We start from the raw sequence: 19,341 nt of genomic DNA, 5'->3' as shown, positions 1-19,341 counted from the left end.
AATATCAGTCGGTATTAAACCACCCATTTTTACGTACTCTTTGCAATAAGAACACCACTGATTCGAACAAATCAAAAGAAAAATCACATCCAACAAACTCAAACACATTAACTTATCAATTAAATACAAGTTTGTACTTGTTATCAACAGACAGAACGACTGTAAAATGTAAACCACAATACAAATAAACAAATTAATTTGACATTTAAGACTTTCTTGTGACAAGGAGCATTCAAAGCTATGTAGATATAGTCTATAAAATACAAATATAAAGAAATATTGCATTAATAACTTGTTCCTTTAAATTTGCCGGTGTGTATATTAAATTGTTAACTTCTGATAGCCTACTTTAGGCTTGTTTATTAAACTAAGCAGAAATTGAGGATTTATTGATGAAAAACATGGCTAGTTGTTAACGTACCTAACTTTTTTATTATCAAATACAAGCAAATGAATCAAAAAAGAAAATTTTAAGAAAGCCTGAGGCTATAATTAAGTTTTAATTTCAATATTTTATATATGTTAGAATATTCCACACGGTGTTCCGAACTTCAAGGAAAAAACACAGTATGATTGTTACACCCGGTATAAAATGACATTGATCTGTCTAGCAACAATATCTATTGTCTGACCTGTAAGCAAAACATTTTTCACAGCGATATTCACTGCTCGACAGTCCAATTAAAATATTCCATGTTTTTGTCCATGAGTGTATAATTCTCGCCAATAGAGAATATTAGAGAAGAGTAGCCTTTACTTTCTCTGGCTATGTGTCCTGCACATTGCAGGCGTCTTATTCTTATTGCAGTGATAGGGTGTGAAGTATTGAAATAAAACATCTGTCGGAGAGAGGTGAGTAACATTTATTACTAAACATAAATTTTAAAACATCTCACATCGATTAACATATGATACATTTGAATGAAACTTTCCAATCTATAACTAATATATACCTACTTTTTGTGTTAGGTAAAAATCTCAACTAAAACGTCAACAAGACAATATTCGGTGTATGGTTCCCGATTGCACACTATTCGAGAACAGTCAGCAGCGAATTTTTGCCGACAGAACGAGCACGCTCCCGAAACATCAGAAGGTGTGTCGGAAGAGAAAACGGGAAAACGGCGCGGGAAAAACTAGTATCACTCCCGGGCGGTTTTCCGCTTTTCCGACGCACGTTCGAGCGAACAAGTCTCGGAACCGTCCCATTGAGCTGTTGAACTCAGTGACTAGAATCAAAAAGTAGTTGGAGCAAGCGTTCTATCGCACCCTTTTCACTGAACGGCTTGTTCTAGTACTTTTCTGTACCTACGAACCCAGAAGAAAATTCAGTTTGTGTGAAAAGTTCAATAAGTTACAAGCATTATAGTTTAAAGCGTTAGGTTGATTAATAATATTTAAGTATATTTTTCCTTCTTATCTATACACACACGACATTAAGATTAAAGTATAAAGAACAACTATATCGTATCTTTTTCTTTTTGTTTTTTATAAAATATTTAGTAACAGGAAAGCACAAAACATGCATATGAGCTCTTTAGATTTATACAGTGAAATGGACTTAAAGCTATAAACTGCGCTACCAACTCGACCACCTGACGCTATGTGGTGATTTTAAAAGCCGTGAAGTCGATACATAGGAGTAAATATAGAGAAGCCGCCTCTACAAACAAAAGACCGCCTCCAAACTAACAGAAGTCGCACAGACTCCTGTCAGTTTAGACGGCGATATTTCAGCGACAGGAAACAAAAATGTCTTGCTGTTCTAAGTTTTTTTTGTAAATCGCGTATTTCTAAAAGACCAGGCGTCGAGTTGAAGTAGGGTCGTAGCGACGCCTAGACGTCGACGACCATTTTCTTGTGGATGTCGGTGTTGCCGACCACGTTGCAAAATTCCTCGAAGGAAATTTTGCCGTCTTCATCTTTGTCGGCGAACAGGATGGTCTTGTCGACGATCTGCTGGAGCTGAGTGTCCTTCAGATTGTTTCCGACCATCATTTTGAGAACCTAAAGACAAAAAAGTTGTAATAAAATCATATTTCTATTTACACTGAAAGTTAAGTTACAAATAAAAAAACTTTAACAAAACGTGAATATATTGAATTACAGAAGACACTGTAACGTTATAAACGTCACGTGTTTGATATTTTTCTTTTAATACATTATTTTATTTTAATTTCTTTTGATTTTATTCATTTATTAACTTTCTCTTTTATTTTACTATTTTTATTTTAACAATAGTTTGCGCTCAACTCTTAATTCAACTCTTTAATCAACTAAATATCCTGTTTATATATTATAATTATTATTATTTCAATTATATTTCCCTGTCACAGACATAGAACGTATAAATTTCTATGAAAAAGTATATCTGTCATTTGTCAATTCTGCCCTGTCATGTCAATTCTGTAGATGTGGATTATATTAGCTTTTATATTGTTTTTTGCACATTTAAGCTTAACCTTCAATTCAAAATTCATTTCATATATTGAATCTTTTCCTGGAGTGAGTACTTACATTTCTAGTTAATCAATTTTTCTTATATCTGCCTTTTTATAATTTCATTTATTTATACATACATAACCTCCTCCGCACATGTTTCTTATAACATTATAATTTTGTCTCTTATGCAGTTAGTATCTTTTATAAATTTAACTAATTCAATGTTGCTATTTAATATTGGAATTATTGTATGAAAAGGAGATATAACAAATGCAGTTGCTAACACAATGTTTATTATTCTAGTTTTTTTGGCCAGAATTATATTGTTTCCTAGGTGTTCGCTGCTATGGGAACTCAACATATCACTGGAGTTTAATACCAATATAAACAACTGAAAATAGCAACCAACAAATATATTTTGCAAAACTGTAACTATGTACTTGAAGACAACATCAGAAGCCACAAATATCATTTTATGTTTTGTAAAGCTATAGGCAAGATTTGCTTTGTTTGATTTTATGTACAATAAATATAATTAGTTAATATCTTGACTTTTAAGATAAGACGTTCCCACACCTTAGAAACTGAGCTAGACGAGGTTCCCCAAGAAAATTGTTAGTTGTATTGTTCCACATTGGCTCCCAACTTTCGGAGGTAGTTATATTGTTACCCATTGGCATCCACCGTTTCTAATGGGTCGTTCGATGGTTACAACATGTAGGAGCAGAAACAAACAAGTCTAAATAAAGTCGTTCCATCTTTCCAGGACAGCCTGTTGCAATTCTAGAACTGTTCTCCCAATATGGAAGATACACATTCTTTTGTCTTACGTTCAAGATACATAAATAGTTCAATAATAGTATATGAGAGTCCATAATACCAGTATATGAGAAATGAGTCAATACTCACAATCTTAAGCAGTTTTTATTATTTAATGATGGTAAATTTTGGGCTACCGGTTTCAAGGCTTACAATATATGCCTCATCATCAGGCCCCAGTACGTCAGTCTTATTTATATTAAAAACTAAAAGCTAAAACAACATAAAACAAACGAAAAAATGAAACACAATAACTAGTCAATGAAATCATTAAATAATAAGACCTACTAAGGTTGTGAGTATTGTTCTTTAGCTATTTTCTTGTGGCATCTTAAAGTAATTACTATTTTAATGGGAATAAGCGACAATTGAAGTTTAAAATAAGTTAATTGACGTTTCAATTTCCATTTCAGAAATCGTTCTCAAAATTCAAACATTAATAAATTAAACAAATTTTGTTTGGAGTACCGAAAGTTCATAAAATGAATATACCGCTCAAGACCTGTTTGTAGTACCATGAATTCTCCTTGTAGTAAACTGTCAAAATTTTTATTAAATATTATACAACCATTTGCAAATAAAAATGACACATTTAGATAAGGCTTTAAATATAATCAAAACAAATTAGAGAATGATGATACATTGGCAACTATATCAGCTGTAATGGAGTTATTGACATTATGTACTGATAATACCTATTTTCAACTAAATAATGAATTCTATAAACAAAATTTTGGTCTAGCAATGGGCTCTAGTTTATCTCCATTATTAGCCGATACATTTATGGAAGATTTTGAAAAAAAATATTTCTAAATAAAATTTAAAACCCATAGTATGGTGGAGATATATAGATGATATATTCTCAATATGGCCTCATGGATCAGAGTTGTTGAACACATTCCTGAATGACATTAACAACAAAGAATAGACAATAAAATTTACCATGGAATATATATATATATATATATATATATATATATATATATATATATATATATATATATATATATATATATAAATACAACCAGAAGTGGTAATAGCTTATGGAGAACAACTGGAAGAACGAACAGTATCAGTAGAATACGTAAAGAGAAGGCCAGAGCTGCATTTTTTTAAAATGAAGAAAATCTTATGTGGAAACATTATCACTATGAGACTGAAAGTTAGATCAGTGAGATATTATTTATTAGAGGTTGCACTTTAAGGGATACACTTATGAGAAAACTGGAAGCCTTTGAAATCTGGGCGTATCGGAGAATCCTACGAATAAGTTGGGTAGATAGAGTTCGTAATGAGGTTGTTTTGCAGAGGATGTCAGAACAGTTAAAAATCGCAAACTGGAATATTTTGGCAGTTATGCGTCACCCAGAGCGATAAAATATACTTCATCATTTAATAATTACAAGGTAAGATATACGGAAGAACTTCATGGCTGAGAAACTCGAGGGAACGGTTTAACAGATCGTCTGCATTCCTTTTCCGAACTGCCGTCAACAAAATTGGTATAGTCAATTTGATAGCCAACAGACGACAATCGAACAAGGCACTCGAAGAAGATACAAAAAGGGGAATATATTGTCATGTGAAAACCATATACCTATCGCTCTGTTGGATACCTGTTACAATATAATACCCAGGGTGCTAACAGAGAGAATGGCCAACTTTGCGGAAGATAAGGTATATTTTTAGGCGAATATTAAGCCGGTTTTAGAGGATAATAGGTCGGTTATGAATCCGATTTTTACACTAAAAGAAATCGTATCAGGAACAATAGAACAGAATAATGGAATATTTTTATATAATGATGGCCGAAAATTTTATGCCCTTACCCTGTAACTTGTATTGAAGATATCCACAAAAGATATTTTTAGGTCGAAGTGTGCGGAAAATCTAAATATATATATCCTGTAAGTTTATGTTGTCAATAAATATTTATACCCTCTCGACGATTATAAATTTTTAATAGAGCTATGTCCATGACCCATCCTAAATCCCTTGAAGCACTTGAACCCACATACTAAATTGACTATTTATTACGGCTGTAACTATAAATCTGGTTCCAGTATAAGATCGATAAATAAATAAATCTTTGGTATAAGCCGTCGGGGGTGGGGCGAGGGCGTCGTCTAATTGTTTGCACCCTGTTATTTCTACGACCTAAACTGGTTAATTGATAAGCACTTGGATAGATGAAAACAAATGGTTTATCAATATAGTAAATCGTTTTTCATTTGAAGAAAATTTCACGACCAGACTTTTCTGATAAGTATCCTCTTTTATACAGAGTAAATAACAAACTGGGCCGGAAATATAGAAAGTTCTAAAAATAAATCAAACAATAGATCAACTCATAACTATTACCGAGCTAACACCAGACATTCAATTTAGATCATTTTTAGGGGCTAAACAATTTTGAGCATTTATTTATTAAATGGTCTTTGCTTATTTTTACTTAAGATATCTTTGGATAATTCAACGTTTAATATAGTTAAGAATTATGTCCTTGATTAATTCTCAAAGGGAAAATCAACATATTATATAATCCAAATATATTTATATACTCAGAAAGAATATTTCCTCTCTTCTTCTTTTTATGTAGATATGACTGTTTATCTATATGTTTATCAGCTGGAAATTTTAAACCAGAAGACAAACTTTCAGACCAATCTTCAGAGAAAAAAAAACGCCAGGTCAGTCTTCAGTGAAGGGCAAAAACAGTGGAAACACAGATTGGAAGTCTTCGACATAAAGGAATCCCGATGAATGTTAAAGATCTGATGTATAAAACGCAGAACGAATAAAAGTGTGTTGCAAATGATGGGAACCGATAGAGGACATTTAAGCATTATTAACAATTATAAAATAAATTATCTAGCGCATACTTACTGAGGAGAGTAATACAGTTTGCTATATTTCTAATAAAATAGAAAGAAAATACTCGTATAGTCCATTTCCATTATATTGATAGCACATTATGTATGCAAATCCCTAAACTGTTGATACGGGTGACTCAATGAAAAATAGATATTTGTCAACAAGTTTATAGAAGTATATAGGAAAACAATTTTAAATTGAGTATGACCACCAGGTATAAAGGTTGAAGCAGAATAGAATACAATAGTTTTGAGGGTTACAAATCCCTAAATAAAGTTGCCAGTGTCGGAGTGATGGAGATTAACAGGTACTAATGAATTTGCAAGAAATGTAAGATATTTATTTTATTGGTTATATATAAAATAATTTCTGGTCGTAACAGGGGCCAATTTGTAAAAAAATGAATATTATTTTAATTAAATTCCATTTCAGATTCACTGCTTTCTTCAGAATCTAAGGAATCTTCAACTCCAATGTTAATTATCACCGGTTCCCGCATTGCATCAGTCATATTATCCAAATTCCACATTTTATTTTCTTCCTTGTGAGCATGACTAACAGCATTTTTCCAATTTTCTGGAGTTACTTTTGATAAGGAATGTTCTAATAATTGTTGTAAGTCTTCTAATTTAAAAGTTTTGTTGTTGCGTCCGACTTCACCCTTTACTTGAGACCATATATTTTCTATCAGATTCAGATCACAGTGGTATGGGATAAACGTAAAATAATTACATCACGGTTTAATGCCATTTCATCAATTATATATTTTTTATAAGCTGCTTTATGTTGCCTTACAATAGGTAATAATTCCTTTTTTGTCGAATTCTCTTTGTACTCAATTGCGTGTTTATCCAACCATTCGATTATCTCTCCTTTTTTCCATGCCGTTGTTGGTAGTTTTTCTGCTAGTCTTGAATGGTAACTAGCATTATCCATTACTATGACAGAATTTTTTGGAATTAAATCCAACATTTGCTCAAAATATTCTTCAAAAACGTCAGCAGTCATTTCCTCGTGGTAATTTTTGGTTGATTTTGAGGCAAAACTTAATAATCCACCATTGACAAAACCGTATTCGTTTCCGATATGGGTTATTACGAGTCTGCGTCCTTTTCCAACGGGAACATTGTTTATTCCAGTAACTACACCTTCGATGAATGCCTGACGGGAACATTTCACATTTGTATCAACCCATAGATATGGTACAGTATGACCTTCATTTAGCCAAGTCTCGTCCAAATAAAAAATTGTTTTCCCTTCTTCTCGATACTTTTTAATAGTTCTTAGATAACCTCGTCTCCAACATACAATGTAATCTTTTTCAATTAAAACGGATTTTCTTCTATTCTTTTGCCAACGAAATCCCATCTCTCTCAATAGTCCCCATAATTTCTTGTTGCTTATGATTGGTAACTCTTCGTTTTCTCTAACTAATGTTTAGATTTTGTCCAATGTTGGAAATTCTTTGTTAAAAAAAAATGAGTGGACGCTGCGTCTTATCATGTTTTTATGTATTTCTTCAATTTCCAAGGGTTTACTCCCTCCACTCTTCTTGGGAGATGAAACAGTTCCTCATTTTCTTTCTTTTAGGAATCTATAAATTGTTGCTTCTCCAACCCCTGTCATATTTGAACACATGTTAACGATTTCACGAACATTACTTAAAGGGCGTTGATGTACAAGTGCATCGTGTACATTTAATATTATATTTTTCTCTCTTAGACTGAAGGCACCTTTAAAACTACACTTAACCGGGATAAAACCTGTTGTCGACGTCATTTTTAAATGCAAATAACAAAATATCGACACCAAAAACGCAGGTAGGTACGACATGAACAATGTACATCTACAAACTAAATGGAAGATGCAAACAATTTCTAATTTATATTATTGGCATAAGCTGTAATGTGGCATAAAAACAACTTAAACTATCATTAGTGAAGCCTTATCAGTAATTCCAGGTAATCGTTCAAAGAAGGTATTCTTTTTGTGTCAGGCGATAACTTGTATAGAAAACAATAATCACCTTTAAATTACTGTTTACATTAATTTATTTCGTGAAACATTGAATTCTCTCGTTAATCACCCGTGTATAATTAACAATAATCGTGTGGCATATATACCGACGTTTTTTAGTGCAAAAAAGGTATAGTGAGCTTAGTGGACACTTATTTTACAGAAGATTTTTTAAAAGATAATAAATTGTTGACGGCATCTTACAATATTAATTTTTTTTTATTTATTTCAAAACAAGTATAGGGTGACGCCTATGGTTTTTTGACCTGTTGAGGATTTGCATACATAATGTGCTATCAATATGATGGAAAAGCACTATAGCTAAAAATTGTAAGAGATTGGATAGGCATGGATACACATTCACTACTACGATACTCAAATATAACAGATCAATGTGGTGTAGGGATATCAAGCTTCAGTAATGGAAGGGGCGCCTAAATATGAAGAAGAATAGTACGTAAATGATTTGATAAATGTTCCTCAAATGTTCATGATCAAAAACGAATCCTAAAACCTTTACTCATGACGGAATATTTGAAACAGCCAACTATAAAAGTATGAAAGACATATGGGTTAAAATTCCATACTTATACAATGAATTTTTAAAGTATCAAGAGTAGCCTGTGCTACATTGGTTGTTCAAGCAGACAGCAGATTTCTATAAGATTAGGTTTGTAGCGGAGACCATCCACGATATTAACATGGAGCCAAATATGCGCCCGATTGTTTATTTAAGGGCAGTAGAGCCCGGATTATTATTAGCAACCCTTTAACTCACAACCCTTCAATATTTACCCTCTCTAGCCCTTCTTGAGCTACCCTCGTTCTAACGATTCCTCACACGTCACGATCGCACCAATATCAACGATACGCGAATCGACACATGAAAAAGAAGAATAATGATCCTGTGGCGACAAGTTAACAGCGACTATGACGTCTTCAGTTCCGATCTAACTGAGCAAGGTTCTGAACATAAGCGTCGGCCGGTAATGCAGATCCAACCAAAAGTAGTAATTAATGTTAATTAAATGCAATTTTTATGATTCAGTCTTGATTCCAGTTCTTGACTAATAGAAGCTGAGTTGGTTGGGCCTGCTTTATTTACAGTTTTTTCGCTAGATGACGTTGGTATGGGTATGGCTGAATTTTTATTATATTTATCTTTTAATAAAGAAATTAAATCTTGTTGCTCCTCCGTACGTTTTTCTAGATGGAATGATAGTTTACTTACTGCTGCAGGTTCACTTTTTATTTTAGTTAGTTTCTTTTTTAGTACACTGATCACACACAATAACGTCTGTGTTATGTTCGAGATTGAATGCTTTAGTACCTTTTTGTACTGTTTGTGTTAATTTATTAACGTAATCTGATGGAATGAGATGGGATGACGAATGGGAAGTACCAATCAATAGCAATTAATTAGCAATAACATTTTAATGCAGGTTATTAATTCATAAAGTTATATTATCTACGAAAAAGAGTATGAAAAAATAATTATAAAAGAAAAAAAATCGTAATGAAATACGATTATATCGAATATGGAAAATGTATACTTGAAGGTTTGCCAATGAAGATTTGATTTGATATCATTCATATCATAGGTTTTAGACATATAATATAAAATTATAAAATGGTTGCAACAATAAATTGTTTCTTGGCGTAAAACTTCAGCAATAAATTAGCAATTAATTGCTGGTGGTTCTCTTTTCTCGTTGAAACGTTTTTGGCTGTTATCACGATTTCTCCGGGGGTGAGTTTTGCGCTTGGGGATGATGGAGAAGTTTTTGGGGGTGCTCAATGTACCAATCAATAGCAATTAATTAGCAATAAAACACGCCGCCAAGATGTGCCCTGTAGCCCTTTTCATTTCAGAGATAGAGCTATGGTTATGCTAGCTTTACCGTAAAGTTAGCATCACCATTGTTTCTCTGAAAAGGTTACAGCAATAAATTTTTTATTTCTGTAATAAATTAGAAATAAATTATAGTCTTCGTCCGGATTCAGCCTTATAAAATGGATATGCTAACTTTACAGATCTGTGTTTCGCATTTTAATTGCTTAATCGTCTGTGAGAGTTCCTTTCGCTTGGTTGTAATTAACCTAGAACCCCAATGGGTGTCTTCATCATCAATAGCTATTCCATTCATCGTCGAATGTAAGCCTCCGTTAGGTGTGTCCATTCATTTATGTTTGTTGTTTTTTGCATCCATTCGTGACCAGCCAGTCGCTTGATGTCATCACTCCATCTGCTTTGGGTGTGCTTGGCATTAAAAGAATAAGAATTGAAAATATCACCAAATAGGTAACGAGTAACAAAATATCAATATCTCTTCACAGTTTTTTTCTTCTTAATGCCACCAATAGTGTCCCATTTAATTAGTTTTCGTTACCACCCCGTAGTAATCAAATACAATTTATTTCATATAAATGTACTACATAATAATACATAATAGTAGCAAAATTGGATATCTCTTTAAAATATTAATGTAAATTCTAAATTTAACACCAAACTCAACATGAATAATTCAATTTCAACGACGAAATAAGTGATATATACTTAATAATAATTAACTGGTTATTTTAAAACAAGAAGTGATCGGTTGTGTACTAAAAATAAATATATAGAAACAAAATTGATTTTCGAAAAGTGTGAGACCGTAAGTTCTAGTAAGGCTAATGGAGAGAACCAGAAGATTAAAAGGGCTTATCAGAGACAGAGATGGTCGAAAAATAAAAACATTTTTAAATGAAAACTTTTCAAATTTGAAATATAAAATAAAGCATTCACAATAATTGTTCATCTATTAATGTTTTCGAAGATGCTTGATACTGAAAACTGGAAAAACAATAGTAGAATTTTTCGCCGTGGACACTGGCTTGTGAAAACCTTCGGTGATGTTGTTCCCCAGTTTTTGTCATGGGTATGAGAGGAATGGATATAACTTTCATCCATGTAAAATTTTGCGTCGATTTTCTTCCCTATAAGATTTAATATTCCTAAGAAAATTTCTCCGAAGCACTTGGATATCCGAATTTTCTTGTTATTCTTCGCTTCCCTCCATAAAAATCCGGCATCCTTCATCATTTTTCTCGAAGTTTCATGTTATCCTGTATAAATATTGTCCTCACTAAATGTGTTTGATCAAGGTAGTAAGTCGTTATACCGTGATAAATTGATAATTATACGTCGAAATAAACCCCTGTCAAAATAGTCAAAGTTGGTTTTGGGATAGATTTCATTCTTTTGTTTTTAGGCGTCGACAATGATGTAGAAGCACCTTCTTCTTTATTTTTAATTTCACGGGAGACTCGTTTTATATTACTTAAGACCAGGTTCCTCAAAAAACCGTGTTTTTATAAATAAATTTTATTTAAAAGATATAAAAGTGAATTGTGAAAAAATGATTTTTTTTTCTTTTTTTTTTAATGGTGGCTCTGGAAATGACTGCCCAAACTCCTATTTGTTGGTGGCTATCATCATTTCTTGGAAGCGAATCATCCGAAAGCAAAAAACAACATGGTTTCATATTCTGTATCGAATTGGCTATGGTCGGTGCTACAATAAAACATTTTCACCGAGAACACTGGGGGAACAAAATGGGGGACTTTTGAATTTTCGAACTTTTTTGCACTTTTAATTGTTTATAACTTTTTTAAATAATAAATATTTTGGTTGTAGTACCGACCATAGAGAGACATCTAAAGCGTAAAATGCTGTTTGGTTCATCTTCATAAGTATAATAGTTTCGAAATACGAGTGAAACCCATTTAAAAAAACGTGGTTTCGAGAAAAGCCCAGTAAAGTAAACAGTTGAAATCCACCCGGTTCGCTTGAATGGAGCGCTCCGGTCTTCCTTCTTCTCTCCCTATTCAAGGTCGCGCATCTTGGGGACCAATTCTATACTATTCCTAACATAAGTCCCATTATTGAATGAAGCAACCAAATTGATTCATGTAAATAAGTGAATCGTTCCATGTAATTTAATTTTATTGAAAGAATTGTTGAAAACAATATTTTCACTTGCAGTGTTCAATCTTCAACGCGGTTAAACGAGAAATGTGTAAAGACAAAAATTGAACGATTCACGTTTAAGTCAGTCGTAAGCGCCACAGTGTCGAGGAAGGACGTATTTGGAGGATAAATTACCTACCTACTACATACCTACGAAATGGTTTTCAAATGGAAGGAAGAGCCCACGCCTCTGTTCTTGGAACATTTTAAAAAGTATTCGTGTCTATGGAATTATAAATGGAAATGCTATTAAATCGCTAATTGAATATTTGATCATTATTGGTACAACCGAAGAAGATATAAAATTGAAAATGTCTAAGAACGATTTGCGATTTTACTCTTGCGTTGTAAGAAGCTCATCAAATGTTGCTTCATTCATGCGAAGATGATTAGCAAATATGCATCTGAATCCTCTTTTGAAAATTCTCTAAAGAGACGGCTTGAAGCTCCTATGACTTCTCTTCTTAATACCCATGATCGCACCAAGCAACGACGACGTTTCCTTAGCTTCTTTTTCGATAATTCTTTTATTAAATGATTACATATTAATGCAACTCCTAAATGCATGACTTGAACCGTAGAATTTCGCCTTAAGAGTATTTTCTAGCAATTTTTGGAATGCAATTTTCGATTTTTTGAAAATTGTTTGGAGGAACCTGGGCTTAAACTAACTCTGGTTGCTAAGGCACCACTCTCCTGTACTTTTTAAAAATACGTACCAAGCTGATTTTGTACCGCTTCTCGCTGCATAAAAACAATTACATTTTTGCTATTACCTCCCTCGTATGTCCAAAGAAGACTTTGCCTTATAATCTAGATCGAAAATCCATGCCAATAACTTAAAAACTGAAATCAATCCCAATAAGAGCTCTTCTAACAAAGGCAATAGAAAAAAACAATATTTTTTGTCGCAAACTGTACAAGTACCTCGATTTCAGCGATCACGAAACATTAATCATTTTGTTGCTGTCCACTGCAGATCGCAGATGGAGCCTACTATCAAAAAGACCTAGTGTCAAGCTACATTTTAGGAGTAATAATCCAAAACAAAATATTGGCTTTTTTATAAGATCTCTTTTCTTTTGCTAATTAGCGTGACTTTCTGAACTTTTTTTGTTCCCAAAAACAGTTTACAATTGCAACTAAATTACTCAAGTTTGGCCCTACTCATATCAGTTGGTCCACCTATGAAATTTGCAATTTAAGTCGATTACCATAAACAAATTATACTCTGCATGTTTTTACAAGTTCTCATATTAATTAATATGGCATTTTTATTAATATTTATTAAAACCATATTGTAGTATTTTGTGGTATTGTAAAGCTTTTTGCCGTTTGTGGATTGTTCAATGGGTCGAGGTAAAGTTATCATTTTTTAATTCTGAAAAATCCAGTTCGGAAATCCCGAATATGTTGCAATTGTCACGCTATAGTTTAATAAATATAGTAAGAAGATACAAAACTACAGGTTCGGTCGTCACAAAACTTAGATATGTACGACAAAGTAAAATAACCGAAGCAGATCAAAGGGAATTATGACGCATTATAGTGAAAAATCGACGAGCAAATTTATGGAGTTAAGCGTTTTATGGAGTGACGTTATTGGAAGACACATTTCTAGATCAACCTGTCACCGAGAGGCTCACAAATTAGATTTTGGTACTTACAAAGTAAGTTTAATAGTTAAAAAAATTAGTACGAATTGTTTTTAATAAATTTCATTTTATTTTAGGCTAAGTAAAAGCAACTTTTAACATTACAACAAAAGAAAAATAGACTAAGATGGTCAAAAGAGCATAAAGATTGGACTCAGTCGCAATAGGATTCAATACAATGGAGTGATGAGTCCAGATTTGAAGTGTGTGTTGGAGACAGGAGTCGCGTCATTCGCAGGAAAAATGAAGCTTTCCATCTCGACTGTCTGAAAAGAAAAGTCAAATTTCCTGCATCTGTCATGATCTGGGGCAGCATGTCGTGTAAGGGTGTGGGAAAGTTACATTTTATCGATGAGATTGTAAACACGGACAAATATTTGAATATTTTAGAAGAACCTCTTTTACCGATTATGGAACACCTTTTAACATCAGCGGAAGATTTTGTCATACCTCCAAAAAGAGTTTGAAATGGATTGAAGACCATGGCATAACACTTCTGGAATGGGTTTCTAACAATCCCGACTTGTCCCCAATAGAGACTTTGTGGTGCTAAATGAAAAAAGCTTTGAGAAAACATCCTACCAGGTCCGTCAACTAATTGAAGGAAAAACTTCAAGACTTATGGAATTCGTTTACATTAGAATTTTGTCAGAACTTGGTAAAAACTATGCCTCGAAGAATTGTGGATGTCAATAAAAACAAATGGGATGTAACTCAGTGGTAAACTCTAACATTTGTTTTTGTTAATATTACATATTTTATGCGTTTTTTTTTAATTTATTATTATTCTGTTTAATCAATAGTTTTCATTACGTTATAATATATTTTCTATAATTACTAAATTCAAAAATGTTGTTTAATGCATTAAAACTTCTAAAATTTACGCTGCGCTTTTATTTTTGTACTCTAAAATTTAATTTTCTTATCAATCTAACGTTGGGCCAACTGATATGGGAAGGGGCTGGTATATTATATTTTTTGCTGTTATATTTTGCAATGAACTTTTAGATGACTGTAGGAAAAGATAAAACTTTAGTTTGAGATGAGAAAAATACTTTTTGCTTCAAATTATAACAAAAACACTCTACAAGTCGATCATATGATTTTGAGCCTTCTTTTTAATACCTCTATATTTTAGTAGAAACACGACAATCTAACCCAGACCTTTCAATTGGTAGACAATATCCTACTGTTTCAGCTACCAGACTAGACAAACACAACATCAACTATGCAAAACTTCCGTAACAAATCCACGCCGTGGGTGTTTTGCATGGCACAGGGTTTTATTGTTTTCTGAATAAGCGAAACGACGCTATTACATTGAAGTGCAGGTAATAATAATATTGAGACAAGCAAAGCGTCGTAATTTTAATGTTGTTGGCACATCTCGAAAATAGATTTGTTGTAAACATAATGAAAAGTATACGGAAAAATTTAAAATAGTTCCAGAGGCTGTTTTCTTCGTTAATATTTGAAAACATATGCCGAGGCGAACAATATTAACAGTAACCATGACATGATTAGACATTTCATTGGCACATTATACAGGGTGAATCGCAATGAGTCTATTTTGTCAGTGAAAAATACTCATAAATGTGTAATTATATCTATAGTATATCTCGTAATATAGAAAATAGAATATTTTTTATTGAATAAAAACATTTAATGCTAACATCATTTATTAACCTTACCTGAAACAGTTCCCCATTAGAGATGAAACCGTCATTATCCATATCGTAGATCCGGAAAGCAAATCTAAGCTTGGAGAGCTTGTCACCTTTAACGCTGAACTGGGAGACACCCTGTATGAATTCTGAAAAAAATTATCCGAGATTTAAGCTTTTTCTGTTTCTGTAGTTTCTTTCTAAAAAAATGATTTATTAACTCTCAAGGAGACGGCATGAATATAGAATTAATAAGACATATTTCACTCACAAAGAACAACACAAATACGGTAGGGCCTCGCTAATCCGGACTCCTTGTTCGGTAATCGCTGTAATCCGGCCGGGCAATGGGGTTCGTGCTCGGGTGTAGGTACGGGGGCTGCTGTGAGGTGGCTGTGAGCCAACAGCAACAGCAAACCAACCTCTCGTCAGTCTTTTGTTTATCGCCTCTCGTGTTGGTACAGTGTCAATTTAGCAATGAATGACGCTCGATACCATCATGGCGCCGCCACGTAAACGTTCAACATTAACAATAAAAGATAAATAATTGCGGGTTATAGAAATGTTAGATAGAGGTGACAGCTACCTTATCATTGCTAGGAGGTTTGGTATAGACATGTCAAATGTGAGCGACATAAAGAAAAACAAAGACAAAATCTTATAAGTTTGTAAGCCTAGCAGAACGTGGTCCCGGTGTACAAAAAACACTAAAGAAATCGGAAAATCCCGTTTTAGAAGATGCATTTTTTAAGTGGTTTTTGCAACAAAGACGATTACAGATTCCTGTAAGTGATGATATGATTTGTGAGAAAGCTCGTGTTTTTCATTGCCAGATTACAAACTCCAATATGGTTTAATGCAAGCCGGGGATGGTTAGACAAATTTAAAAAACGGCACGGAATAACAGCGGAACAAGTGTACAATGCTGGCGAGACTACTTTAGTCTCTGCCAATGAGAAGTCAGCTTTCGGAAGGAAAATTATGAAGATGAGAATGACATTCATGCATTATGCAAATGCGGCTGGAACCCATCAACTTCAATTGCTTGTTTTCGAAAAATCAAAAAACCCACGGGCATTTAAATCAATACGTCGTCCTGTTTATTATCGTGCACAAAAAAATGCTTGGGTTACGAAAGACTTGTTTCTTGAGTGGTTTAAAACCGAATTTGTTCCCGCGGTCAGTCGCCATCTTTTGTCGCTTAATTTGCCTCCTCGGACACTTTTATTGTTAGATAATAGTCCTGGGCATCCATAGCAGATGAATTTATAACTGGATCAGAACGTTATACAAAATGTGAAGTTAAATTGCCGCAAATCACTTTTGGTTAACTGTCTTGAATTATGTTCACGACGACAAGGGGTCGTGACGCACCTATTTCTTGGTCACCCAGAAGTCCAGGTCTTAACCCCATGGACTTTTGCTTTTGGGTGTTTATGGAAAGAGAAAGTGTATTCTGCCACAATGGAGGACGAACAACAATTGAGGGTTAGAATAATTGAAGCTGCAAATCAATTTCGTCAGAAAAATATGATTTTTCGGCGCATTCGGTTTTCCTTATTAAAACGATATCGAATGTGTATTGAAGAAAATGGTGGTCATTTTGAACATTAATTGTAATATCGTATTTATAGAGGTTATAGACATTTTTTGTACTTGTTAATTCGTTTAAGCCATTTATTTAGTTGCATGTAATTTTTTAAAGGTTAATGAAAAGGGTCGTAACTCAATAAAAACTGTTTTTTGAAAAAAGTGATGAGACAAAAATTTTTTAAAAATAATGTGTTAAACTAATGATGCAACAAAATTCATTTGATTTGAACGTACTCAAAAGTTTGGGGGGATTTAGGGCTGCACACCCCCTTAAAATTTTTCTGTGCACTTATGTTCGTTGAACATATGACGTTATACTACATATCTTGATGAGGACTTTCTATACCCAGATTCTCCATTCAAAGATTTTGCCTAAGGAATTTCAGAAAGCCAGACGACAAAGCCGAAAGTTATAGCCCTATTGCACTCTTAATGTAGCGTATAAACTGTTAGAACGCCTCCTCTACAACATACTAAATCCAATCGTACTTAAATCTGTACCAATAGCATCAGATCAAATCGAAATTGCGAGCATCAGGCGCTAACAACATTTATCAAGCGGGGGTACTACAAGATTTTGGGAGAAATGAGAAATTATATTAAATGGATAAAGAGCAGGAAAATATCAAAAGCAATTAATTAATCATCCAAAATTCTTTTTTAACCAAAGGAATTGAAACGAAAAGAAGGTGCTTGAAAAATATCCAACCACTGTCTTTTAATACCACTGGAAAAAGACAAAAACTATCAATACATTAGAAGAAATGTACCAATTAATAAGAAAATTTGAAGAAATAAAGTATAAATAGCAATAAAAAAGTATAAACACTAATGAAATAATTCGACAAAGACTAGATGTGACAACAAACTTTGTGTGTGTTTCTAATGCACATATTAATACATAAATAAACAAAATTGGTCTAAAGTAACCATTGAAGCAAATCACAACAGAAATTTTAAGGTGTTAACATTAACAGGACCTGGCGTTTTAGTCCAGTTACTGTGGCATTTTCCCTTTAAATTTTTTATAACTGCACCGATTTATCTGAAATTTTTACAGTGGGTAGTAAATTACTCAAAAAACATAAGTTATATGGTGTCGATGTGTGCTTCTACCCCTGGGGTGGTTGGCACCCCATCTAAGAGGTTGAACTTTTTACACTCAAAATAACCCCGGGAGTTGATATAGAATCAAATTTTAAACAAAAAATGTCATATACATTTTTTTCGCTAAATTAATACTTTTTGAGTTATTCGCACTTGAAAAAGTAAACTTTTCGCAAAAAAGAACATGTTTTCCAATGATTTTGTACGAATAACTCAAAAACAAAGCGTTTTATTGAAAAATCTATAATGAGCAAAAAAAAGCTTATAAAAAAACAAAGAGAATGTATTTTTATTAAGTTTTATAAGTACAATACTAAGCGATTTATAATTGTTTGAAGATGACTTTTTGTTTTTGGGATACTATACTCGATGCATTTAACATCAAATATCGGAAAATGGACATCTTTTTTGAAAAAACTCATACAAGACTTTTTAAAGAGCTAGAAAAAACCTTTAAAATGAGCTATGTTAAAAGCCATTTCGATTAAAACAAAGCGAAATACGAAGGAAAGAATTTGAATTACTCTAGCGTTTTTAAAAAAAACGAGCAGTATAAGTAACACTATTTCGATCAGAATTGAAATTAAACGTATATCTTCTACAATTCATTTTATTTTAGTGTTATTTATAAGTTTTAATAGTTTAGCCTGTTTAAAATGCGAATTTTTTGAAAAAATCATGTTTAAATTAAAAAATCTTTTTTTTTTATTTATCTAAAAATTTACATTTTTTCAAAATAAATCTATAACTATAAGAGATACGTGAAAAATGGTTCTATACCAAAATGTAGTTTTTTTCTTAACAAAAATTTTGATTTTTTATTTTTGGTTGTAGCTCGAAAAATAATAGAGATATAGCCAATTGAAGTTTGAGATACAGCGGCTGACACACCTGTAATCAGCACTTTGGCCCTTTACTATTTAAAAAGAAAGAATTTTAACATATTTTGATCTACTTAGTCTTGTAGCTTTTGAAATTACCTTCAAAATATTTTTTTAATGGACACTGTAGCTTAAAAATTAACGGAGTTATTCTAAAAAAATTTTGGAGCATGTTATTTATATTTTGGAGCATCAACTTATTTTCTGTATATATAAATGCTTTATTCAAGTATATTCGAAAAACTGGTAACAGACACACTAACACTCACACAAATATG

At 32.8% G+C, this 19,341-nt stretch overlaps 1 protein-coding gene across 1 annotated transcript in view; it reads right to left on the bottom strand.

Moving 5' to 3' along the window:
- Positions 1–845: 845 nt before the first annotated feature.
- The window catches only part of LOC140445403 (calcineurin subunit B type 2), a 34,060-nt gene continuing 15,564 nt past the window's right edge, over positions 846–19,341 (bottom strand). Inside the window, exons 4-5 of the mRNA XM_072537409.1 lie at positions 15,510–15,631; positions 846–2,007 (exon numbers count right to left, since the gene is read on the bottom strand). Coding sequence (XP_072393510.1) covers positions 1,837–2,007; positions 15,510–15,631 — 293 coding nt within the window. The 3' untranslated portion in view covers positions 846–1,836. The remainder of the gene's footprint in view (positions 2,008–15,509; positions 15,632–19,341) is intronic.

The sequence above is a fragment of the Diabrotica undecimpunctata genome, chromosome 1 (assembly GCF_040954645.1).
Source record: "Diabrotica undecimpunctata isolate CICGRU chromosome 1, icDiaUnde3, whole genome shotgun sequence".
Classification (NCBI taxonomy): Eukaryota; Metazoa; Arthropoda; class Insecta; order Coleoptera; family Chrysomelidae; genus Diabrotica; species Diabrotica undecimpunctata.
This window is presented reverse-complemented; position numbering and strand designations above follow the sequence as displayed.